The following is a 26,044-nucleotide window of genomic DNA, read 5'->3' as shown; positions in this document are numbered from 1 at the left end:
TAGGCTCTCAGACCTCCCAGGCAGTATAGCCGGGTGGGAGAAGTGTTCTCAGAGCCGGAGAAGCCTGGCTGCCTGACCTGGGGTAGGGATGGGAATGAGGGCCATCAGACAGCACAGGACAGATGTGCACGCTCAGGAATGAGGGTGGTTCGGACTGGGGCTGTGGATGGACGTGTGTGTGTGTGTGTGTGTGTGTGTGTGTGTGTGTGTGTGTGTTTTCCCGGCTTGTTCCTGAGGGTAGATTCCCTGACTCCTTCCTGCAGCAGCACTCAGCCCTTGGTCTGTTTCACCCCAGTCCCATGCGGTGCTAAGGGACACCTCATTCTATCACGTGGATGACATGTGCCAGCCGAGCACACTAGCAGTATCACAGTGAGCTGGCAATCTGGCCGGGAGGTGACAAAAAGATAAACGGAAACAACAGCTGGTAAATGGACCAGAGCAGGGGTGGGGGATGGGTGGGGAAAGTATGATGGCAGAAGGTGCCCGGGAAATGTCCCAGATCCAAGTACCACTTCAGCTCCGAGTGCTCCCAGCTTGTTACTGTGTTGAGTTCCCTCCGCCCAGCAAGGCAATGTGTGTGTGCTGACTTTCTCTGTGCGTATACACGTGTGGCATCCAGAAGTCAACACCAAATACCTTCCGCCAGTTTAGTTTTGCAGATAGGGTTGCCTTAGGGTTTCTAGTGCCGTGAAGTAAAATTTTGACCACGGTAACTCTTACGAGGGAACACACTGAATTGGGCTTAGGGTTCAGAGGTTTGGTCCATTATCACCATGGCAGGAAGCATGGTGGCCCACAGGCACACACGGTGCTGGAGAGGTAACTGAGAGTTCTACACCTGGATCCACAGGCAACAGGAAGTGACACTGGGTTTGACTTGGGCCTCTGAGACTCCAAAGCCCAGCCCCAGTGACACACTTCCTCCAACAAGACCTCGCCTCTCAACAGTGTCACTCCCTCTAGGTCTATGGAGGCCATTTTCATTCAAACCACCACAGAGGGCATCTTACTGAGCCTGGAGCACACGGGCCTCAGATACCGGCTGGCCAATGAGCCCCTGGGTTCCTCCTGGCTCCACTCCTCGGTGCTAAGATTGCAGGCACGTGTTGCCACACCCAGACTCTTATGCTAGGGAATGAAGTCGGGTCCCCGTGTGTGCAGCAAACACTTTACTGAGCCATCTCCCCAGCTTGTATGTCAGTCTTCTAAGGACACCATAGCTCCAGGGCAAATGTGTCTTCACTGATATCTTCTCTGTGTGTTTGCGTCTCTGACTTCTGCTCAAGTTGCTAATTCTTCTCTTGTAGTGTTCTGTAGAGTCTCAGGTCCTCTTGGGACATGGCCCTGTCTTCTACCTCATGCATTCCTAAAGCCTTACTCAAAGCCTGGAATGTACTGGGGCTCAGCAGAGACTTCTGAAAGCAGAGAAAGGCAAGGGAAAGCTGGCCCAGTGGCCCAGTCTAGACTCTACTTACTCCTTGATAGTACCCCAGCAGATCCCCCTTAGAAAGCGGGACCCTGAGAGTGACAGCTCTCCCTGAGACACAGAGTCTGTAAGACCCTTGGCCAGATTGGACTGGCTATGGTGAGACAGAATTTGAAAGTTTTCTGGGATGGGGGTGTCAGTACAATTTGTGTTTGTTCACAAATCCTGGCCACCACCACCCAAACAAAATAAAAACCAAGAACACCCTGGCCTCTACTGGCCCTGGAGATGGAAACCAAAATTAGCATAAAGCCACAAACCTACAAACAAACAACTTCCTGGGGCTGTAGGGACTCAGTGGTTAAGAGCACTTGCTGCTCTTTCAGAGGACCAGAGTTCAGTTCTCAGCACCCACACTAGGTAGCTCGCAAATAAATGCCTTGTGATAGCTAATCTCTGTTGTCAACATGACCACATCTGGAATCAACTAAAACCCAAGCTGCATGATCCGAATTGGATCAACTGAAGTGGGAGGAGCCACCAAAACCTAGGCTATGCCTTCTGGGGACAGCCCTCACAAAAGGATGTGGAAGAAGGAAGCTTTTGCTTTCAGCCCATGTGGCCTTGCTCTGATGGCAAGTTTATCTACCCAGCTGTAAACCTACTGCTTTCGAATTCCTGCACAGACCAAAGACCAGCAGCTCTCTAGGAATTCTCTGGACTCCTGCGCCAGCTTGGGGCTGCTCTAGACATCTATTCTCATGGACTGAGCAACTCCCAGAATCAGCCATTGTTGGATTACCCAGCTATATATATATATATATATATATATATATATATATATATATATATATATATATATATATATAAATGATCATTTTATCAGTCCTGTTCTCTTTAGGGAACTCCAACCAATACACAAGTGTGAATCCAGCTCCCCCAAACCCCTGCCAAGCCAAAAAAAAAAAAAAAAAAAAAAACCCAAAATACCCTAAAAATCAAAAACAAAATTAAAAAAAGATAAATTCTAGGGCAAAGCCAAGTTCCTGGCATTGATGATAAGGAAACATCTGTGCTGAAGAATGTAGCCCTTGGTTCTTCCTGGAGCTGATGCCACTTCTGTTCTGGAGGGGGTTAGAGTTGGGGAGGGTTCCTGCTGGGAGGACCATGGATCCCAGTGCAGCTGTGAGAAGTCAGAACAGAACTCAGGACAAAGGAATTGTATCTAGGGAGGGAACCGTGTGAAGTTCCTTCCAATCGACGGCCGAGGCTTGAAATAATACACAGGCGATCCAAGGTTTCATAAACTCAATGCTAATCAAATTTCCTTGGCATTGGCATGAAATGTCCAGGCACCTGGCCGAGTATACCTTCCTTAGGCCAAACCCACATTTCCACTCCTGCAGATGTGTGCCACCCAGCACTAGCTAACAAACACTAACAATTCCATCGGCTACGCCATTGCGCATGCCACGTGGGTGTTGGGAACAGAACACAGGCCCCTCTGCAAGAGCAGCAAGTGTTCTCTCTAAAACCTTTTCTTGGAGCTGAGGACTAAATCCAGGGCCTTTCACTTGCTAGGCAAGCACTTTACCACCAACCCAGCCAACTCCACAGGGTGGGAATTCCACGTTCGCTCTCCTCAATTCATTTGCTCTGGGAATGCATAAGGTGTGCCTCAGCTTTTGTCCTTGTGTTTATCTGCCCCATGCCTTTGAGACAAAGGTCCACTTGGCAGCCCTGACTGTTGGGATTCTGTCAACCCCACCCCTCAACTACCTGGCAGTAGCCAGGTTTGCTCCGCCCCAGTGACCTGACACTATAAAAGGGGCTGCTTGCCCCCTCCTCTCTCTTTTGCCTCCTGGCTCTCTTGCAGTCTTGCTTTCCCACCCCTTACCCCTCTTCTTCCCCTTCCCTTCCTCTCTCTCCCTCTATGTGCTCATGGCTGGCCTCTACTTGTCTATCCCCCCTCCCTCGTGCCTCTACCACCCTCTTAACTCTCCCATGACCTGAATAAACTCTATTCTGTACTATACCGTTGTGTGGCTGGTCCCTTAGGGGGGAAGGGATTCCCAGCATGGGCCCCCCAGAGACATCTCCCTTGCCCCCAGTCCTCGCCACACCTCCATGGGCCATATGCCCACCACTCTCTTCATCCTTTCCCCAACATTGGTGCTGAAACCCGGGACGTCATCTTTATACAACATTGGTGCCCCGTGACTTTTCCTTTCAGTGGTGCCCCGTCATCTTTTCCTTTCACTGACTGTCCTAGAACTAGATATATAGACCAGGCTAACCTCAAACTCACAGAACTCTGCTTGCCTCTGCCTCCTGAGAGCTGGGATTACAGGCCTGTGCCACCAGGCCAGGATCCTTGTGTTTCTTAATCCGAGCAAGTTGATGGTAGAAGTAAGTGAACACCCATCCTGGACACCTTAGTGTTTTTTTTCCCCCCTTGGTCAGTTCCACCTGTGAGGGTAGGAGTGTGGGCAGGTATGCTCCTGTGAGGCTTACGTTAGTAATGGGACAAAGTTAAGACCCTTCAATCTTGCTTCTTGAGGGAATGAAGGGTCTTGTAGCAACAGACTGGATTATGGGGATCTGACCATATGCCCAGCATCTCAAGGGGCCTAGTGTCAAGTGTGGCTATAGCTGCCAGGAACTGGTGCCCCTTGAATGTAGAGCAGGACTTGTCACTAACTGGCTCTGTGAGGTAGGGCAGTTCAGTAGTGAAAGAAGAGAGATGTCAGAGCTGGAGAGATGGCTCAGTGGTTAAGAGCACTGACTGCTCTTCCAGATGTTGAGTTCAAATCCCAGCAACCACATGGTGACTCACAATCATCTGTCATGAGATCTGATGCCCTCTTCTGGTGTGTCTGAAGACGGCTGTAGTGTACTTGCATATAATAAATAAATAAGTCTTAAAAAAAAAAAAGAAGATATCAGATCTTGAGGAAAGCTAATCTCTTCACACGGGGCACCAATGCATATATAAAAAAGAAAAGATGATGTCCTGAGTTAGAATGTTAGAAAAAAGATGAAGAGAATGGGGGGAACATGCTCCATGGAGATGTGGCAAGGCCTGGGGCAGGGGGATGCCTCTGGGGGACCCATGTTGGGAATCCTTTTTCCAGAGGGACCAGCCACGGTATAGTATAGAATAGAGTTTAATCAGGACATGGGGAGGGGAGTTAAGAGGGTAGTAGGGGCAGAGAGACAAGAGAGGAGTAGAGCAGTAGAGAAGCAGAGGACGGCCATGAGCACGTGGAGAGAGAGGGGGGAAGGGAATGGGGAGAGGAGGGGTAGGGGGGAGAGCAAGAGGCCAAGAGAGCAAGAGAGAGGAGGGGCAAGCATCCCCTTTTATAGTGTCAGGTAACTGGGGCGGAGCATACCTGGCTATTGCCAGGTAACTGAGGGGTGGGGTTATTAGAACCCCAACAAGTAGTGCAGTTCGGGAGTGGATTCCTGCAAGCAGGAGAGGGTTTACTCCCTGGAACTGAAGCCACGTGGCCTTGGAAGATGAAGCTTCCTGGGGAAGGGGAGACTTGATCTGGTCCAGATTTGAAAACAGGCTCTGTGGGTGGGTAACATATAAGACAGTTTACTGAGCACAAAGCGCTAGATGCTGGAATTGAGTTTTTTCCTCCTTTCTGAAGTTATGAAGACAAGCTGAAGCACACTCTTGTGGGTAAAGGATTTTGCAGAAGCGAAGGCTCACAAGTGAGTTACACATGTCCCAAGAAAACCAAGAAAAACCAGAGACCCTTTAAACCCGCTGCCTGTGGTTGAGAAAGATGCAATCCATCTGCAAATCAGATGGTCCAGGCAACAGAACAGGCAGGACACGTCTGCCTGAGGACCAGGAAGGGCCCCAAGCACGTTCTCCCATAAACTTTTTTTTATTGTTCATTCAGGAACGATTTATTCTATGCCCCGTGAGTTTAGAGTTATGGTCTTGGTGGAAGCCTCAAACAGGTGATTATGGTAATTTAGAGAGAAAGTACCAAGCCATTTCTGTCACGGGACGATCCAGCTGGAAAATAATACCATCACCGTGTATTTATAGAGTGTTGAATGATTCCAAAGTGCTCGGCCATCGATTACCTCATCCCCACGGCAGGCCAGGGAGCCAGGCTGTTGCTCTGGGGTTCAGCTTCTCTACTGGAAAAGGAGAAGCTGAAATGGACCTTGGCTTGTAGAACATTTGCCTGCATGCACGAAGCCCCGAGTTCTATCCCTAGTGCTGCATAAACTTGGCCTGGTGGTGAGTGTACATTTATAATCTAAGCAAGTGGGAGGTGGAGGCAGGAGGATCAGGTGTTTAAGGGCCATATTTGGCTACATAGAAAGTTTGAGGTCAGCCTGGGCTACAAGGGACCCTGTCTGAAAAAAAAAAGTTCCGTGGTGGTCTGAGTAAGAGTGACTCCAACTAAAGAGCATGCGCAGGCTGGACCCAGCCCCCCTACACATTTGTGACAGATGTGTAGCTTGGTTTTTATGTGGGTTCTCTAAACAACTGGAATAAAATCTGCCTCAGATTCTGTTGCCTGCCATTGGATTCCCCTTCTCCTACCTGGACTGCCTTGTTGGCCCTCAGCAGGAGCGGATGTGTCTAGTCCTGCTGGGACTAGATGTACTAGGGTAGGGTGGTACCCAAGGTGAGAAGGGGAGGAGATAATAGGGGGATTTGTAAGGGAGGGACTGGGAGGATTAGGGAGTGGCACTGCTTGAGAAGGATTAGGAGGAGTGGCCTTGTTGGAAGTGTGTCACAGAGGTCTGAAGTTTCAAAAACCCATCCCAGGCCAGCATCTCTTTTTGGGCCTGCGGATCGGGATGTAGCTCTTAGCTGCTGCTCCAGCACCTTGAGTGCCACCAAGCTCCCTGCCATGATGACAAACCTCTGAAACTGTAAGCAAGCCCCAGATTAAGTGCTTGCCTCTATAAGAGCTACTGTGGTCATGATGTCTCTTCACAGCGGCAGAACAGTGACTAAGAGAGCTTGCGTGTCCGTTTTTGTTTTTCCCGACAGCTATTTCTCAAGAGATCTGAACAGCCCTGACATCCAAGGCTGAATGTCTTAGCTCTGGCTCCTAGGGTTATCACTATCAGCATCCCCAGAAACATTGGCTGTGGTATAGTTTCCTGGTCCCACCCAGACAGGTGGAGAGAGGGTGTGACCTGGGAATCTGCACAACACACACATTTCCCAGATGATCTCATGCACACCAAACTTTGAGAACCTATGCTCTCTGCCTCCTGACTCTTTGGCTTAGATCTTGTCCTGTAACACAGGTGAGTCCTGATGGGGCGTGTGTGTGGGGAGAGCAGGGACGGATGGAGGGCCGGGGGTGGGGACAACAGAAACGACACTGGGGATGGGACAGACTAGTGCCTGTTGAGTGTAGCTGACAACCTGGGTGATGACAGCCTCTTGAGGATATGATGAGAACCCTCACAACCAGAACAGGATGGCTTAATAACTTAAGTGAGGTCTCAGGATTAATGAACAGGGGTTGAAATGACACGTGGGACCATAAATCCTGGCCTGATGTGGAATAGTGATGATTTACAACAAGGCTTCCTGGAAAAACAAGGTCTGATGAGCCTGCAGGCTGACACCCAGCCTCCCCCACCCCACCAGGGGCTGTGTGCTTTATCATATGTGGTGGCACACTTTCCTGGATCATACCCTCCAAATATGCTACAAAGTGCCCTCAGTGGCCTTGGCATGCCTGCAAGCCAGGGTTTCCCATAAGTCTCAGAGCCTTAGACTGGAACCAAGAACTCGGTCTGCTAAGGCAAGGCCTCCTCTCACCGAGCCACTCTTCCAGCCTCTCACTAGGAAGTCTAGGCAGGGGCTCTCTAGGCTCAGCCTTCCTCTCAGTCCCTCACTGGGGGAGTCTAGGCAAGCACGGCTCCAGTTAACAGTAACAGCACAGCCTGGTTGTGACAGTGGAGACTGGCAATGGCTGTTCGCTCCATGCTGGCCTCCATGTTGGCCTGGAGCATCAACTCACTTGGTCCTCACTCAGCCGTGACGGGGAAAGTGGAAGTGATGCCAAATCCACTCCCGTAGGCCTCGAGAAGAGAAGGCAAGTGCTCTGGGGACAGGGACAGGGTGGGGTACACTGGCCTAAAGCTACCACACCCAACCTTCCACTTCCCTGCTCCCAAAGCCTAAGAGGAGAACAGGATGGGAGCTGGGGTCCACTACAAAGAGCATCTTGCAATGGCCTCTCCTCAGGAAGGATTGCTCACGGGTCAATCTCCCTCACTTCCGGGTCACAAGGCTGTCCCGGACCGGATGCAGTCTGTTGGCTGGGAAAGGTCATGGCTGGTTGCGGTGAGGCACAGAAGGGTGACTGTTACCTGGAATCTCATGAAGAGAGGCTGTGGAGCAGTTCAGACGGAGAACATTCTAGCACACACTCTGACATCTGAGCAGGCTTGGCATCGAGCAGAGCTACCCACTCCCCTGCTGTGATCTCCTCACTGCAGCCATTTACAAATCCCCTTACCACCCAGTAGGTTCAGAGCCAACAGCAGACAGGAAAAAGTTAGTGGCTAGTCACTCGCACATCGTGTGTGCGTCCCTAAGAAATGAATACAATTAGTTTTAAAAATCATTGTGGGATCAAAGAATGTTCTGGAAGGAACCCAGTGTGCAGGCTTCCCGAGTCTAAGTAGAACACACCTGTTAACACTTTATAGGAGCCAATGTCGATGCCAGAGGCCTTAACACATACCTGACCCTTTGTTTTCTGGAACGATGTAAAAATTAATTGGTCATAAAATTTGTTAATTTGAGGCATGAAAGCAAGAGGAAAAGACAGACGGGAAATTAGGTTTCTGAGGCTGGAGAGTACTGGATACTGTTTTCTTCTTTCAGAAAGATCTCAGAATAAAGGCACACCTTGTCTTCAGTGCTATGAGCTTGTACCTAGCTGGAGCCGGATAGTAACAGCTCCAGTGGTGCTTCTGGATTCAAATCAAACCACCACTGGCTCTGGAGTGATGGGTGCCCAATAAGACATGCTCTAATCTCAGAAAGGCAGGAAGAATTCTTGTGTGGTCTCAGTAAGCCATGGCCTCTGGAGTCTGCCAGGTGACTGCATCTGTGTTTCTGTACACAACCCTGTGTGCATTTGTGTGTCAGGGTGCACGCCTCCAAGTGTTGTTACCGGTGTTTGTCTCTCTGTGTGTATGTGTGTGCATATTTAGGCATGTGTGTGTTGGTGTGTATGTCTGTGTGAATCAGCACTGGCGTGTGTCAGTCTCTGTGTGTCGTTGTGGATATGTCTGTGTGTGCAGGTATGGAGGTGTGTGTGCATATGCATGAAGATGCCTGGGTGTGAATGTGTGTGCCTATGAATGCACGTGTGTGTTGGTGTGTCTATCAGTGTGTGTACATGCAATGCGTACATATGCATGCATGTGTGCATGTGAGAGCACACTCATGTATGTGTGTGTGTTGATAGTCAGATAGGTCAGTTAGCTACAATGTGCTTAAATCACTTGTTACTTTTCTCTGCTGTGACTAAAAATATCTGACATAAAACTACTTAGGACAGAGCTTCTCAACCTTCCTAATGCTGCGCCCCTTTAACACATGTCCCTCATGCTGTGGTGACCCCCAGCTATACCATTATTTTCACTGCTACTTCATAAGTGTACTTTAGCTATGGTTAAAAGTCGTAATGTGCACATCTCTGTTTTCTGACGGCCTTAGGCAACCCTTGTACAAGGCTCCTTTGACCTGCCACGGGTTGAGAACCGCTGACTTAGGGAGGAAGTTTTAGTCTACCTCATGCCCAGATTGAGAGGATACGATCCATCATGGCTGGGGTGGTACAGCGGAGGCCAAAGCTCTGGGAGCACGTGCCTGGGACTCACTGCGTCTGCAGGCACACGGAGGCACAGGGTAGACAAAAAGTAGGCAACAGGGAATAAAACCTCAAGGGCTAGCAGTGGGCCACCTCTTACAGCAAGGCTGTATTTCTTCCTCCTCCTCCTCCCCGAAACTATATGAGGATAAGTCCCGGTTGTCTTCTCCATGGTGACAAATATATTGCTCCATTCCCTGCTCTCTCTGCACTTCCCATGTCGGTTAAGGTGTTTGTAGAGATAGCGGATCCATTTGTCGAGAATTCGTGCGTCATCCTTGCGCAGGGGCCATGCTAAATTTCTCCGGATCGTTCCAATCGCAATCTATGCGCTGCTGAAGCCAGCACAAGGCTCTACTTCTTAAAGGATCCACAACCTCCCTAAATGGCACCACCAACTGGGGACAGAGTGTTTTAAACGCACGAGCCTATGTCATCAGCGTCCCCCCCGGGGTTAATGCTCACTACCTTCTATGTGCTCTCCACTCAGTTCAAGTGATTGACACTTAGCCGGCAGGTTTCAGCTGGCAGTTCAGCAGTCACCTGACGGAGAGCAGGGTGATGCCATGCCCTCTCTCTGGGAACCCTGAGCAAGGAACTCAATGTCCTGCCCCACTGGACTTCATTCCCCACCCACTACTCTTTTAGTGAAACACTGAAACAGTTTAAAGTTTGGTTTCAAGAGTTCTGGGAGATGGTTCAAGTAGGAGCTTACCATAAGTACAAGGACCTAAGTTTGACCCCCCAGCCTATGAGGGAAGCTGGGCATGCCGGGTGGTGCATGCTTGTAATCTCAGAGCTGGGGAGGCTAGAACAGGGGAATACCGCGGCTCTCTGGTATTCAGTCCAGCTGAGTGGCAAACACCAGATTACTTAGCGGTCCCATCTCAAAAGCAAACAAACACGGACAGCCACACCGGGCAGGTGGCTCCCGAGAAATGATGTGAGAGTCAGCTTTAATCGTAACTCAGGAAGGTGAGATGGCTCGGTGTGCTTGCAATAAAAATCTGACAACCTGAGTTTGGTCCCTGGGACCCACGTGGTGGAAGAAGAGAAGTAACTCCCACACTTTGTCCAGTGCCCAAACTCATACCCATGAACATACATGCGAAAATAAAATATAATTACATTTAGATTGGCAGCAAGATAAAACAGAGACTCCCCTGAGAAGAGACCTCCAATGAGGAACTGCCTACATTGGGTTAGCCTGTGGACATGGCGACGGGGGATTGTCCTACTTAAATTAATTGAAGGGGAAAGACCCCAGCCTACCACGGGCGGCACTATTCCTTAAGCAGGGGGTCCTTTACTGTCTAAGACGGGGGGGGGGGGAATCAAGCTGAGCATAAGCAAGCAAATGGGCACACATGCAATTACCAGCCCCTGCTCTTGACCATGATGTGATGTGACCAGATATCTTAAGTTCTTGCCACTGTGACTTCTCTGTAGTGATGGGCTGCCACCTGGAATTATGAACTCAGATAAACCCATTTGCTCCTAAGAAGCGTTTTGTCGGGGTGTCTTACTGCAGCCATAGGAATGAAACTCAAACAAATGGAATCTGAGACTATCCACTGGCTTCACACAGGCTCTCGGAGGAGGCTTAAGTCATCGCAGGAAAACCAAGAGAAAATGCATAGCTGAATGCTCCTGCTGCGCACAGTTTTTAAGAAGGCAGGCGGGCTCACCGCCTCAGTGGAAGTGTCACTTTCTGAAAATACAATGCATCTATTTTCCACAACAGAAACAATCCTTTCCCACACACCACAGCTCTTGAAGCTTCAGATGCAATCTGAGATTAGCCCGATTCTTTTCTTTCCCCAGACATCATTTATATAGTGCTTGATTCATAAACCCTAGCTTTTGCTTTCTTAAAGATGCACAAAACGTCCCATAAACACATTGATTCGTACACCCTGTGTTTTTGCCAGACATTCCCTGAAGGTTTCTAGATTTCTTTCATTTCCGGAAGTGCCTGAGTCTTAGCAGTCCTCTATGTTGAGTATGAGGGAAAGTGCTCAGCAGATCAGCTAACGGCGGAGAGAGCCTGCAAGTCAGTGCGTGTGGTCAGTGACAGGAGGAATAGGGGGACCCGCAAGCTTGTATGCATCACCGTGACACCACGCAACCATTACTGTAGATCGTAGAATTACAGAACTGATCTCGAGGGAGACCCAGTTTCATGCCAAATGCCATCTGACCACTCTTAGAACTCATGAGGGGGAATCTGCTACCCTACAGCCTCTGTTTCCCTATCTGTGTGATGGCAGTCTTACTGTGCAGAAGATACCCCATGGCTGTCACCTCAGCATGTCGACACTCCAGGCAGCTCACAGTTAATCCACTCACACACTCACTCACAGCTGAGCTCCTCGGGAAAGATGCTGTTCCAAAGTCGGGAGCGGTGGGACAGAGGAATGTGTACACAGGTCACAGAAAGCCCAGCTGTGTCATCTCCCAGGATGCCCCAGCAGTGCAGTCTCTGAGCACAACCTGGGGAGGAGCCACTGAAGAGGAACAGCCCAGGGCAGGCCCTGGGAGAGATGGGGTCCGAGCTGGGGACTCTAAGAGTGGATTAGGCCGTGGGGTAAGTGTGTGAGCAAAGTTGAGACCATTTGCCCTCGTAGAGGGTCACTTGCTCCCGAGTCACAAATGCCTTTGTGCTGACTAATGGGATTCTCTGACATGAGGGTAGTAAAGAAAAGCTAGGAGGAGGCTGAAATAGGAGGCTGCGGAGAGGAGAGCAGGAGAGAGGGGACAAAGGGTAGTCCACCACAAACCACTGATAAATAAACGCCAGACGCGGTTATGACAGCCGGCAGAACAGGCTTATCTTTGCTCTCCCTGTGTGAGGCACTGCCCCAAGCGCTTTAGTGTCTATGGTCTAGTCCTAGTGATTCATTTAACGGCCAGGGTTCCTTAAAGGAAGTTGATCTTAACCATTCCTTTTTACACATGAAGGAGCTGAAGCTCAGAGGGGGTCAGGTACCTGGGCTGTGGTCACAGAGCCAGTGGGAGTCAGGGACAAGATCAGAGGCTAGCTACTTCCAGGCTTGCATCGAAAAGCTGGAATAGCTGCGAGACAAGGAAGGCTTCCCCACTGCCACCGCAGGTTCACAGACCTTACTGGGTGCCCGAGAAGTGAGAGGCTGTGAGCTGTAAGGCACTCTGCCTTGGATTTTGTTTCTGGCTGCACCAGTGTGTTTCTTCAACCTCCAGGTGAGATGCACAGTCTGGAGGTTCTGCATATCGACACATGGTTGGAGGCACACAGGCACAGCTTGGTACTGCCACAGGCAGGCTGGTTTACTAAACTTATTTCCTACCTCCCTCCTTCTGCCTCTACAACAGACACAAGCCTCAGAGTTCCCCACACTGATAAAACAACCAGATCCCAGAACCTCTGGTCACAAGGTTCTGGAGAAACTTCTAGAAAAAAAAAAAAGAAGACGAAGCTTGACATGAGAAAGTGGTGCCTTTTACATAGAATGTCCACAGGTCTCAGCAGCCATTTTGTGACCAGGAGGAAAGGAAAGAGGTATGGAATGAGTGAAGTGTCTGGTTTTGTTTTTACTACAGTTCCTAGCCTGGTTAGTTTTTGTTTATTTGTTTGTTTTCTTAAACTGCCAACTTGATACAGACCTTCAAAAATAAAAAAAAAAAAAAAAAAAAAAAAAACCAACTGAAGAAATAGGGTATTGTCTTTACTGTTATTTGATAGAGCAGGGTTTGGCCCACTGTGGGTGGTGCTATCCCCTAGGCAGTGTGCCTGAGCTATGTAAGAAAGCTAGCTAAGCAGAAGTTAGGGACCAAGCCGGTAAGCAGCATTCCTCCATGGCTTCTGCTTCGGTTCCGGTTTAATCTCCTGGCTTGACTTTCTTCAGTGATGAACTGTGACCATAAAAGTAAACATTTTCCTCCCCCAGTGGTGTTTTCCCTCCTTTGGTTCATGGTGTTTATCACAGCAATGGAAAGTAAACTTGGTTAGACCCCAGATACAAGAAATGCCAGTCCTGTAAACAGGTAGACAGGAAAGAGAACGGATCCTTGACTTAACAGAGACGGCTCATCTAATCTTCTTCTTCAAGGTTTACGGCATCTCCAAACCAACAACAGGGGATTAAAATAGGATCTGTTGCTGGGATGTCGTGAGTGGGAAATGAGTTCATGGGTAAGGTCTCTGTTGTAGCCTGCCTAAGTAGGAAATCATACAGCACTCTGCTCGAGAATCGCTTTCTGGGCAGCACCGCTTTGTACATGAAAAGCAGAGCCAGGGTGGGTGAGGCCTACCTCGATCACTGAAGTCATCCACCAACACGATCTCCGCCACCAGTTCTGGGGGCGAGCGGTTGAGCACGCTGTGAACAGTGCGCAGCAGTGAGGACCAGCCCTCGTTGTGGAAAGGGATGATGATGCTGGTGTTGGGGAGAGTCTCCAGGTAGAGCTTGCTGTTGCAGCTGGAGGGAGACGGAGGAGAGAAGACACAGAGTCACTATTCAGCTCTTACACTGGCAGGAATGCGGATGAAGCTTTGTTCTCCTTGGTCCAATGGTGTCCTATTTCCAATGCTAGCAGAGTAGGCCCTGTGTAAATGACCCTTTGTCTTAGTATACAGTCAGGCTCACAGATATGCACACACACACACACACACACACACACACACACACACACGCATGCACATAGGCACGAATTTGAGACTGACTCCGGATGACTTTAGAAGTGTCCCGAGTGGGGTGCCATTGTCAAAATGAAGTGACGCTTCTGGTCACTAGAATCATGACCAGAAGTTTGGATAGGGTCAGGAGAAGCTGAGTTTGACATTTATCTCTTCCAATTTGCACTCTAACCCTAGGTTTATTCAACACCTTTCATTCTACACCACTACAAACACAACCTTATCTAAAATGCTACAAAGTTATAAAACTCAAAACAAACGTTACAGTACTGACTGCACAGAAAAGCAAAAAGCAGCAATGCCCACACTGTCAAGGTTAACCTGCAACAACATCACCATGAATGGCAGGTGACAGTGGGGGTGGGGTAGGTTTTCCCAGTAGAACTGGTTCGCCAAGTTTAGAAAGTAACAGAGACGAGGGACAGAAAAGACAAGCGTTTATGAAGGAATCTTTCAAAGGTTCTTAACCCTAGAAGTTGAAGAGGGTTCATGTAGGGGACATGGCCAAGCCTAACAGAACAGCAGCTTGGTCCTTTCCACAATTGTGGCACAGTAACAGCAAGGGTGTGACCAGGGTGTCGGACTGGTCCTAGGTCACCTGTGGAAAACGGTGTGCTGCCATATGGGAGGCATGCTTGTCCCAGTTGGCTGTCCCGGGAGAAGTTGAGTATACCTTTAATCCTAGGGTATGGGTTACAGAACCAGACTGTCAGACAGTCACTACAGTGGGATTCCTGTCTCTAAAACAAAACAAAAATAACAAACAAACAAATGAAAACTAAAAAGAGGGTTGAAAATTTAGTTGGCGCTCAAATTTCCCTGGTCTTACATCCGCCTAGAGTCGGCTGGTTTCAATGAAGATCAAAACCAAGTCTCTCCACTGTGGACATGTCTCCTGCATCTCTGGAAATGCCCATCTTTTCCTTATTACTGGTGTGCTGAGGACACTGGGTCACTTTGGTTCCAGGATTTGCAGTGGTCTGCAGCTGGCTATGCAGGACAAGCTGGCGTAGAGGCTTTACTTAATTAATTACATAAGATATCCTTGCAACCTCTTCAGAGTAGGTCATGTTTGTGTGTTGGGGGGCATGCTGACCACTATGAACTCCTCAGAATATTCTGTACACGCGCACACACACACACACACACACACACACACACACACACACACACACACACAATGTCATTTACAAATAGATCATTTTACTTAATTTCCAACCGAGAAGCCATCTATCTACCTGCCTACCTGCCTCTAATCCATGTTGTCACATACTAGGAATTGTGCGCTTAGTGCTATCTATCTATCTATCTATCTATCTATCTATCTATCTATCTATCTACCTATCTACCTACCTACCTACCTATCTATTTATCTATCTATCTATCTATCTATCTATCTATCTATCTATCTATCTTGTCTGATTGTCCTATTTGTCTATCTATCTATCTATCTATCTAGTCTGATTGTCTTTTCTTCCTCTGTCTGTCCGTCCATCCGTTTATCCATCCATCCATTTATCCATCTATCTATCTTGTCTGATTGTCCTACTAAAGACTGTAAAGCAATATTGGGGGGAAGTGGCAAAGGCAGCTAGCTGTCTTGGCCTGAGGTGATGGTGGGATGGCTTGGAGTGATGACACACGGACCTTTTATCCTTGAATGCAATGTCATTTTCCTTTTCCACTGGTGTCATTTGCCAAGGAGTTCTTATATTCTTAGTGTGTTGAGCATCTGGCCCCAGCTGCCCACTGCTGAGGTTATAGGCACGTAGCCACGACCATCTTATTACACAGGCGCCGGAGATTCAGACTCAAGTCCTCACCCTTCCATTGCAAGTGCTCTCACCGACTGTGACATCTTCTCAGCCCATTTTAGGTTTTTAAAGAAGAGGGCGAGTCCAATTCTGGGGACCAATATCTAAGTCAGTTTGCTCAGCTTAAGATTATTATGCAGAAGGAAAGCTAATTTATTTGCTTTCTAATAAACTGTTTTGCTTCAGGAGAGATGGATGGGAAGAGGGAAGGAGAAGGGAAGAAAGGGGGAGCAGAGAAGACAGCTGTTCTGAAGGCGTTGTCCTGCCTGGACCAGTAGGCTCAGCACGACCGAGAGCTTGTTAGAACATTAACTCTCTGGCCCGCCCCAGACCTAAGAGCCTCTCAGGGCGGTCATCAGAGCCTCAATTTTAACTCAATTTTTGAGTGGGTGATTCTGATGCCCACTCAAGTTCAAGGATCGCTGTGGTAGATAAGCAAAGACACAACACCACTGCAGAAAGGTTTCCTGGGATCCTGAGGACAGAGTGGAAGGAAGAGAGAGGAAGAGGTGGGAGAGGAAGAGAAGGGGTCCGAGGAGAACCCCAGGGCAGACCCGGTGGGCATGCCATCCTTGCTCGAGGGAAGGCCCGAGAAGTGTGGAAGGAAGGTGGCCACTTAAGAGTCCCACTGACAGGACGGTTCATAGGTGACATCACTGGGTTTGAAGCCCTGCCAGGAAAGGAGCACAGTCCTGTCTAAGCACCTGTGTACTGGGGGACAGCTTGTGGAGGTAGGGCAGGCTCCAGAAATAAGAAGAAGCCCGAGGGAAGAGAGAGCAGCGGAGAGCAAGCCTGTGCTGTGGGCCCCGCGCAAATGTTTCTCTTGGCTTCTTAGCTGTAAGCTGGCCCCATGCCCTCGTGAGGGACCTCATCACTCACTATGAGACTGGTTTCTCCAGTTCTCACATCCCACGCTGTCTCCTAAGAGGTGATGCTTAGATCCTCAGTCCCCAGCCTCAACGACCCACAAAATCATGGCGGAGGGACAAACCCGGCAGATTGCTCTTATGTGGCCCTGTCTGAGTTTCATTTCTGTTGCGATGACAAAATACCTTGACAAAAAAGAAGCTTGGGAGGAAAGGGGGCTTATTCTGGCCACAATCCACCATAGCAGAGAACCCACGTAAACAGCTGGTCACGTGACACCCACAGTCAGGAGCATTGAGAGCTGAAGGAATTGTGTGCCTAGTGCTCAGCCTGCTCTCTGAGGCCACACACCTGTGTTCAGTCTCCTTCCTAAGCGGGCACCCCCAGGCCTTCTCTGTGTCTGGGGATGAGACAGCTTTCTCTTTGATGTGCCTGCTTGGAGCCGTTGTGTGCACCTGTTCTCCCAGCCCTGAAAGCCCTGGTGGTTATGGGGTGGGAGACGGGGAGGGTGTCTGTCTGGAGTTCAAGGCCGACTCTAGCTACACTGAAACCTAGTGTTAAGACCAAACAAAGCCGAAACAGCAGACAGCTGCTCACAGCTGGCTGGACTCAGGGGCGAGAAGATGTGTGGGACAAAAGAGCCAAAGCCAAGTTCTTTATGGATAGGTTCCATTCACAGACACTTTGCCGAGAGCCAGCACCTGCCCAAGACAGCCAGAGAAACGAAGTTTATTACCACTTAGTTATGGGCCTCAGCCCTATCAGGGGTCATGACCTAGATTTACATGCCTGCCTTTCCTGCCCCTGGGTTCAGATGCAGGCAGCCTCAACCAGCCCTTGGACTATATATATATTTTAAACCTGTATGATCCTACCTTCTCAAGACTTCTTTGTTCTGGTCATAAACAAATGTTTCTTTTTCATTCATTCATTCATTCATTCATTCATTCGTTCATTTATTGAGACAGGGCTTTGCCTGCTAGTCAAAAGCTGGCTTAAAATTCCTGATGCTCCTCCAGCCTCTGCTAATGACTGTGGTTCCTAAAGGGCATCATGGCAGATGGGTTAGCGACAGCTGACAATTGCTAGGAGGAAACGGACTTTACCCTAAGACACTCAGCTCATGAGAGAAGACAAATAAGCTGGAAAGAGTTACAGGTTCCAGAATGTTCTGCCACGTGTCTCCAGAAGCAAAGGATTGGAAAGTACCGGTACGGCTCACCGCTCAACAATAGAGAGGACTATTCCTGAGGAGTGTCACACAGTCATGGAAGGTCGCTGACAAACATGAGCATTACACATAAAAGAAGCCCCTCGTAGAACAAAACAGTCCAACCACGTTGTTGTAAAATCAAGACAAACAAAGCTCACACACGTCTATATACACTATGAACATAGACCAAATGGTTTTCGTGCACTGCTTGGGCAAAGCTGGGATCTGAGTGTGTGGGAATGGAGGACTGCTGGTCCCCCAACCTCCATCCAAACGGATAAAAGAACTTGCCACGAGGAGAGTACCCTGTTCTGTCCCTGAACTAAGTTGCTTAACTTGTCATCATCTTTCTCCGATACCATCCTCATGAGGAGAGAGAGGTGATGCTCTCTTTTTCATTCCATTGCCATGATAAACACCACAACCAAAGGCAACTTACGGGAGGATAGGGTTTTATTTTAGTTAACACTTCCGGGTCATAGTCCATCACCGAGGGATGTCGGAGCAGAAAATCTATGCACAAATCTTGGAGGCATGTTGCTTACTGACTAGCTCACAGGCTCATGCTTAGCTTGCTGTCTTATATAGCTCTGGACCACTTGCCTAAGGAATGGTGATGCCCACAGTGGACTGGATCCTCCTACATCAATTATCAAGCAAGGTCTGCCCACAGACCAACCTGATGAAGACAGATACTCAATTGAGAATCTCTTTTTGGGTGATTCTATGCTGGGTCAGGTTGGCAGCTAATGCTAACTTCACCTTTCCTTGGTTCATCTCTTTTATCCTTAAACTCGTTCAAGACCAATATCACATAAATTCCACTCATCTCTAACCAGTCCAACTGGATTTCAACCGCCTGTTCCTGGATAGGTGTGTATCATCTCCAACATGGAGTATGGAATGCAAGTGGATGGAGCGTGTGCTGGCCATGCTTGATGGACTAGCAAAAAACTAGTTCAAAAACCTCCAGCCATTAACAAGTAAATTACTATGATCCCTTCCTCTTCTCTGTGCGATGTGGGCCTCTATCTATAAGAGTCACACGCTTTGATCTCCCTTCTTCTAGCTGTGTTGACTTTAGCCAAGAGCATCCCTAAGACTCAGTCCAGGTGATGCAATGGGAGACCTCCATAAAATCGTGCTGAAGGGGCTGGAACCACACTGTAACTGGGAAGTGCCCCACCCAGAGCCTACCATACCAGCAAAGAATGAAAAGCACTTGATAAATGGAAGTTTTTATTAAAGATTAATGCAGCATCTATTTCTGGCAGATTTAGAAAATGTCTCTGTAAGAACAACAAAAACAACAATGAAAAATCCAAACTCAGACATACAGACCACCCCTCAGCTGGTGTGGCTGTGGGTGTTTTTTTTTTTTTTTTTTTTTTTTTTTTTTTTTTAGGCAGCATGCATAGTGTGCGATACATGTCTGTTTGAGTTTTAGCTGACAGGCAGCCATTTTTGCTCGTAAGCTATCAATCTCCACAATTTTCAACCTAAGGCCTGAGCCTACTGAAATCTGGCTTAAAAACTGAGAGTGGAAAAAAAGTCAACTGGAGAAATTTTACTGGCTGCCATTTTACTTCGAGGCACGTGAACCTTTAAATCTTGATATTGGGTCCAATGGATCAATAACTGCTATCTTAAAAAAAAAAACACCCCATGGTTCAGAAGGAAATTGTTTGATTTTTTAGGAGCGCTGATGTATCTCCCGAGGAAATAGAGGTGCTACAGAGAAACTCAGACTTCCTTTCCCAGTGCACAGACCCCCACACCCACAAGGGCTCTCTGCCCATAGCTGGCTCTGTAACTGACTGTCACATAAGCATGCCCACATCCCTGCTGGCAAAATTCCACATCTTGGGTGCTTCTGGGGTACTCCATTTTAGGGGCGCCCACCCAGCTTACTTTCCTTCATGAACCATGATGAAAAGGAGGCTGCCAACCAGTACTGTGTCTTCTAAGCTTGTCACTAGTTGGCAGAAGTGACAGTGGGTGTGGAGGCAGTGAGTGGGGCTCTTGCTGACCTCTGACCTCTGAACCCTGAAGAAGGAATGTTCTAGACCCCATTTTTGTCACCAAGATGACACACCTTGACCAGAAACAGCCTTTGGATGGAGGCTCTAGATCAATAGCTCTCAACCTTCCTCACGCCGTGACCTTTTAACTCCGTCCCTCATGTTGTGGTGACACTCAACCATAAAATCACTTTATTGCTACTTTCTAAGTGTAATTTTGCTACCGTTAGGAGCCATGATGTAAGTGTCTGATATGTGCACCCCCTCCAAAGGGGTCACGACCCACAGGTGGAGGACCACTGGTCTACATGGTTTATCCCTCGGGTTAGATACACTCTATCACTGAGGGGAAGCCGAGGCGGTAACTTGCCACATCAAATCTGTAGTCAGGAGCAGAAATGAACAATAAACTCACGTCCCTTGCTCCCTCTCAGTTAGCGTTCTCCACCCTTGTACCATTCAGAACCCCAAACCAGGAAACCGCACTTCCCACAATGCCCAGGTCTCTCTTTCTACCTCAAGACACCCCCAACCCCAAGAGGTGTTCCAGACAATTTACCAGCCGAGGCTGTTTTCTCAGGGGACTCTAGGTTATGGCAAGTTGGCAGTTAAAACTAATCAGCACAGGGTCCACGTAACCTGACAACAGCCCGTCTCGGGTCAGTATCACACTTACAATCCTGCTGAGCCTCTGCCGTCTTTTATCCTTCATGGACGGTGAACTAAAACCACACCTGGAACACAGCAACTCAAAAACCCCTTTTCCATTTTCCATACCACCCCTCGCTGCCTGGTGGACACTGTCTCACGCTGGATGCAATCCTGCTCTTTCCAGGGTCACTCCCCACCCCCCACCCCCCGCCTGTGAACTGTGATTCCACCCCCTCAGCCGCTCCGGGCCAGAAACTGCACTGTCTTTAGCCGCTCTTCCGCTCACCTCCATGCAGCTCTGAGGCAGACGCTAGTGTGTCAACCTCATGGTGCCCTGAGACTAGCCCTGGCTCCTCTGATGCTCCCAGCTAACACAAGTCACTCTCCCGGCTCCTCCTTTGCAGCCACAGTCTCCTAGCTTGGTCCCTTGGTCCTACCAGTGGCTGCTGACAATTGTTCATTCTTTGGATGTGTGCATGTATGTGCTTGCATCTGTGTGCACACATTAGTGTGTGTGTGTGCGCGTGTGTGTGGGCATATGTATGCCATACCGCAATGCACCCTGGGTGTCCACCCTTACCTTCTACCTTATTTGAGACAGGGTCTTGTGGCTTCTATCCATGCCAAGCTAACTGACCTGTAAAGCTTCCAGAGACGCTCTTGTCCTCTCTGACTCCACCCTGTCATGGCAGTTTTGAGGTCGCAGCCGCATTCCACCACGTCTTGCTTTATTAGCTATTGGAATCTGGATTCGGGTCCTCACATGCTTTACCCACTGGGCCATCTTCCCTGCCTCCTTTCTGGGTTCCCTGGACGTGACTTTAAAACCGTTGCCCAATTTGGAGACGTTCGAGCTGCTATCCTCCTTTTTTTTTTTACCACAGATTCCAATTACACGCATTTTAAACAGATCGGATCATAACTGTCTCAGACTTCCCAGAGTTTGTTTTTCCCCCCTTTTAAAACTTTTATGTATTATTTTGGGCAGTTTGTTTTGCTGTGCCCTCAAGTTCACTAACGTTTTCCCCTGCAACAGCTAATCCATCATTAGTGTACGCACATTTCATCTCAGACACAGTTGGTTTTCCTTATGGAGTTTGGGAGCTAGAGAGATGGCTGACTGGTTAAGAGCACGTGCTGTTCCTGTAGAGGATTCGGTTCCCAAAATCCTTGACAGCTCATAACCATCTACAGCTGCAGTTGCAAGGCATCTCATGAACTCTTGTGCATTCTGAGGACACCGTATCAGTCACATACACACGGGGTGTATACATACACATACATGCAAACAGCACACACACAGAAAAAGAGAGTAAATCTCCATTTCTGAGTCTTTTTTTTAAAAATACTTTTTTAAAAAATATTTATTTTATGTATGTGAGTACACTGTTGCTGTCTTCAGACACACCAGAAGAGGGCATCAGATCCCATTACAGAAGGTTGTGAGCCACCATGTAGTTGCTGGGAATTGAACTCAGGACCTCTGGAAGAGCAGCCAGTGCTCTTAACCACTGAGCCGTCTCTCCTGCCCACTGAGTCTCTCTAATATTGTCTATGCCTCTACCTAACTTTATGAACAGAACAGAGTTGCAGTGTCCTGCTAAGGCCACATCTGTTTCAGCTCTGGGAGCTTCTGCCTGAAGCCTGCTCTCATTACCACAGGTCAGCCGCCCTGCCACTTTGCGCTCCTAATTTTTGGCTGGCTATATCAGCGTTCACAGCCGAGTGTCTGTTTGTACATCTGCACCCTTGAGCTTAGCATTATGTTAAGTTACTCGGAAAAACACCTCTGTTGCTCCCATTCATAATCTATGATGATTTTTCTAGACCGGTCCAGAGGGTTAAACAGTTCCCACCAAGGTAAATAAACTCTCTTCACCCACCTCCTCAGGAAGTTTCAATTAGGAGCCTTCCCAGCCTGAGCGGTGGGAGGAGGCACAGTTATCAGCCGCTGGTAGAGTTTCTCCAGTCCTGCTGGGTAACGCTTTTCTCTCCAAGACACATGCTGAAGAAGCCACCGACAAGTGCTCCTCCGCAGGCTGCTCGAGCTCTCTCTGTGCGCTCTGGGGATCCACCACATTCCCCCATCTCCATGGCTAGCAGTTGAGGCGTGTGCCACCACCCCTGGCTTTTATGTGGGTACTGGGGATCCGAACTCAGGCCTCCATACATGAGCTGCAAGCACCTTGTCAACTGAGCCCTCTCTGCAGACCATCTCACTTTGTCAGTGTGCGTCACGCGACTGTTAGAGGCAGTGAGCTTTCCCTTCCTTTTCGTTTGGACTCTGTCACCTGTTGGAGTTGTAGAAAGGCTCTGGAGAATCTGGCCTATGACAATAATCCATACATGCTTTTGAGGAAGTCCAGAACACATCATAAATTAGCCATGTTTTTTTAAAAAAAAAAAAAAAAAAAAAAAGAGGAAAAATCAAAAGGGGACATGGGGGTGGGGATGTGGTAGGAGAAAAACTCCATTCGTATCCACTCTTTCCTGAAGTTCAATGTTCGGGACGGAGCAATTTGTGGCTGCAGGGCTGCTGTCACCCCCACTGTGATTAGCTTAGCACTGGGGGGCTGAAGGTCCAACTGCATGCATCCCCGAGGAGCCTACAGATCCTACTCACTTCTGTTAGGATGTTAGGATCCCTATGTCACCTGCTGTGGGTCCTGAAGAGCCTCTATGTTTGGTTGCCAAGCAGCCAGGCTGGGTTCCCCAGAAAGCAGGGAAAGTGGGCCAGCCCACCAGCCAGCCCGTGTTCACGCTAACTTGGCTGGAGACGCAGAGGGCAGGCCTGCTCAGAGCCAGTGGGCACTGCCCACAGGCTAGCCCAGCAAGCTGTTCTCTGTGGGTGTGTGTCTCCAGGACAGCAGCCTCTGGTGTGAATAAAGGTGACGGCAGAGGCAAACAGTTCCCCCTCTATTCTGCTCTTGGGGTGCTGCTGCCAAAATTCAGTTTGAAGGGATAAAGGGAAAAGAGGAACCCCGGCTCCTGCCTGAGAAGTTGTTTAAGCTAAAAGAAACGGAGCGCAGCGCGCTGCACAACAGCTCCCACTGACGAACTGAAGGAAAGCCTCCCCTCTGGGGAGAGAGGAGGTCTTCAAGGTATCTGTCTACTTGCTGCTGGAAACTCGGCTTCTACACTTGGTGACTGCAAAAGGCAGGTGTTAGATGGATTCAACATTAGTAAGCAGGAGGTTAGGGTTGGGGGACAGGCTGCTAACAGAAGCCTCCTGAGCTCAGACCCCCTTCTCAAGCCGTGACGCGTTTCAGGACAACACTCTTAATGTGGAAGGAAAGGATACATACAAAATAAGAAGAAAACCTGTAGAGATTGTCTCAGAAGGTAAGGCAATTGCTACCAAGCCTGAGTTCGATCTCAGGAACCTACATGGTGGAAGGAGAAAAGTGACTCCTGTCAGCTGTCCTCTGACCTTCACAGGCATGTTGTGGAATATGCACCATCATATACATACATACATACATACATACACACACAAGTACATGCATGCACACATGCATGCAGACACATACATGCATGCACATACATACATGCACACACATACATACATGTACACATGCATACATACATGCACACACATGAAATTTAAAAACAAAAAAGAAAGGGAGCAAATCAGATAGACATCATTTCCAACTTTGGACTATTCAGCTGAGCATTTACTTACTGTCTAATCATATTAAAAGATCCCTTATGTAATAATCTATCTCCTGCTCATGCTGGGGCAGCATTTAGTGAGTTACATGAGCTGGGCCTGTCTTGCCTGCGATTCGAGAGGCTGAGGCAGGAGGACAGATATCGAAGGCCCGCACCAGGAGAAGAGTGGGAGATAACCAGTCGTCATACTGCTTCCCGGGGACTCACGATGGTGGGGGGTTGGGACAATTGGTGTAAGTTTTACAGTTGTGACCGTTGGTGCTCCGGTGTCGGGCACAGGTTTGGTCTGGTAATGCTCAGTGTCAGCTCACTGCCAGCTACACCAGTGTGGCTGAGCAACACTCTCGTCTGACAGCGGAAGGTTCTAGAGCCTTCCTGAAGGCCATGAAACAGACAGTAAATCCCACAGGCAAGCACTCCAGGTCCCTCTTCTGTCTCCTCTGGGCAAGCGTTTGATGCAAAGAGTCTAGTCTTGGGGGACAGCCTGTCTTCCAAGCGAGGCTTGCCTGTCATGTTGTTTCCTGTTCTACCCTCTGTCTGCATCAGAGTCACCTTCGGGGCTTCTGAGGACACTGTGGGCTGATGGTCTCGTGCTTTGGGACAGTTAATCTGAGTGGAGGCACAGGAGTGGGCTGGGGAGAGCCCAGTGGGTGAAATGATTGCTAAGTAAACCAGACGACCTGGGTTTGAATTCCTAGAAGCCACGGAAAAGCTAGGCATGGCTATGGACCATCTGTCACCTCAGCACTTTACTGGTGAGGCGAGGAGGGGAGAATTTCTAGGAGCTGGCAACAGCCAGCCTTCTGAATAACAATCAGGCCCTGTCTCAAACAAAGCAGAAGGCAAGGACCTACAACAGAGGTCCTCCTCTGACCTCCACATGTGGGTGTGACACTCACGCCCCTCACCCACTCTTGCAAGTATAACAAATTTCCAGGTGAACCAACGTCACTGTTCTTCGGACACCGGGAGGATTGCTGGCTCCGATTCCTAGTGAAGGATCACACCGGTGCACCGTCCCCAGGCACACCAGCTCCAAGCTGCAGACTGCTCAAACCTCTGCAGGGGCTCTGTTTCACCTGGCAGCCAGCACCTTGTGTGAATGTTTGTTTGTTTTGTTTTAATGAATTCACCACCTAGAGCAACGGGCAAAATCCTTAGAGAGCAGAAGATGAGAGAGGGGACACTCACTTTGGGTGCCGGATATCGGGGAGAGATCGATTCAGGGAGATTTTATCACTGACGTAGATGTTAAATCCGTTTTCCCGGTATGCCTGGTCCACTCTCTCGGCATCGGTCATGGGGTAAGGCTTCCCTTGTTCTCCATTTCCTAGAGGCAGAGAGCAAATTCAGTGTTGCTGGCTTACCTGACATCTACAAGGGCTGAGACTGGGGGAAGATGACTGGACCTCAGATAAAGCCTTACACCTGGGGCTGGAGAGATGTCTGGCTCAGTGGTTGGCGCACTGGCTGCTCTTGCAGAGAAACTGAGACTTGGGTCCTAGCATTCACATGGTGGCTCCCAACCACCTGTAACTCAAGTTCCAGGGACCAGATGTCCTCTTGTGGCCTCTACAGGCACTGTACACCACGTGCTACACAGACTTACATGCAGGCAAAACACTCATACATATAAAATAAAAACATCTAAAAAAAAATCTTATACCTGGTCATGGGGCACATTGGTTAAGTTACATCTGCATTATCGTGACCAAGGACCTGAGCTAAGCAACTTGATGGAGGAAGGGCTTTATTCTAGAGAGTTCTGTCCATTGTCACATGGCTCTGTGCTTCTGGGCCTGCTGTGTGGTGGCAGGAA

General features: G+C 48.9%; 1 protein-coding gene across 2 annotated transcripts in view; it reads right to left on the bottom strand.

The window, feature by feature from the left end:
- GALNT10 (polypeptide N-acetylgalactosaminyltransferase 10) overlaps positions 1 to 26,044 on the bottom strand; it is a 139,154-nt gene that overhangs the window by 36,570 nt on the left and 76,540 nt on the right. For both annotated transcript variants that reach the window (XM_080922995.1, XM_080922996.1), the window contains 2 exons: positions 25,417 to 25,555; positions 13,603 to 13,769 (listed from right to left, as the gene is read on the bottom strand). In XM_080922995.1, coding sequence (XP_080779121.1) covers positions 13,603 to 13,769; positions 25,417 to 25,555 — 306 coding nt within the window. The remainder of the gene's footprint in view (positions 1 to 13,602; positions 13,770 to 25,416; positions 25,556 to 26,044) is intronic.

The sequence above is a fragment of the Micromys minutus genome (assembly GCF_963924665.1).
Source record: "Micromys minutus genome assembly, chromosome: 10".
In the NCBI taxonomy this organism is placed as follows: Eukaryota; Metazoa; Chordata; class Mammalia; order Rodentia; family Muridae; genus Micromys; species Micromys minutus.
The sequence above is the reverse complement of the archived record's forward strand: the minus strand, read 5'-3'. Positions and strand labels throughout refer to the sequence as shown.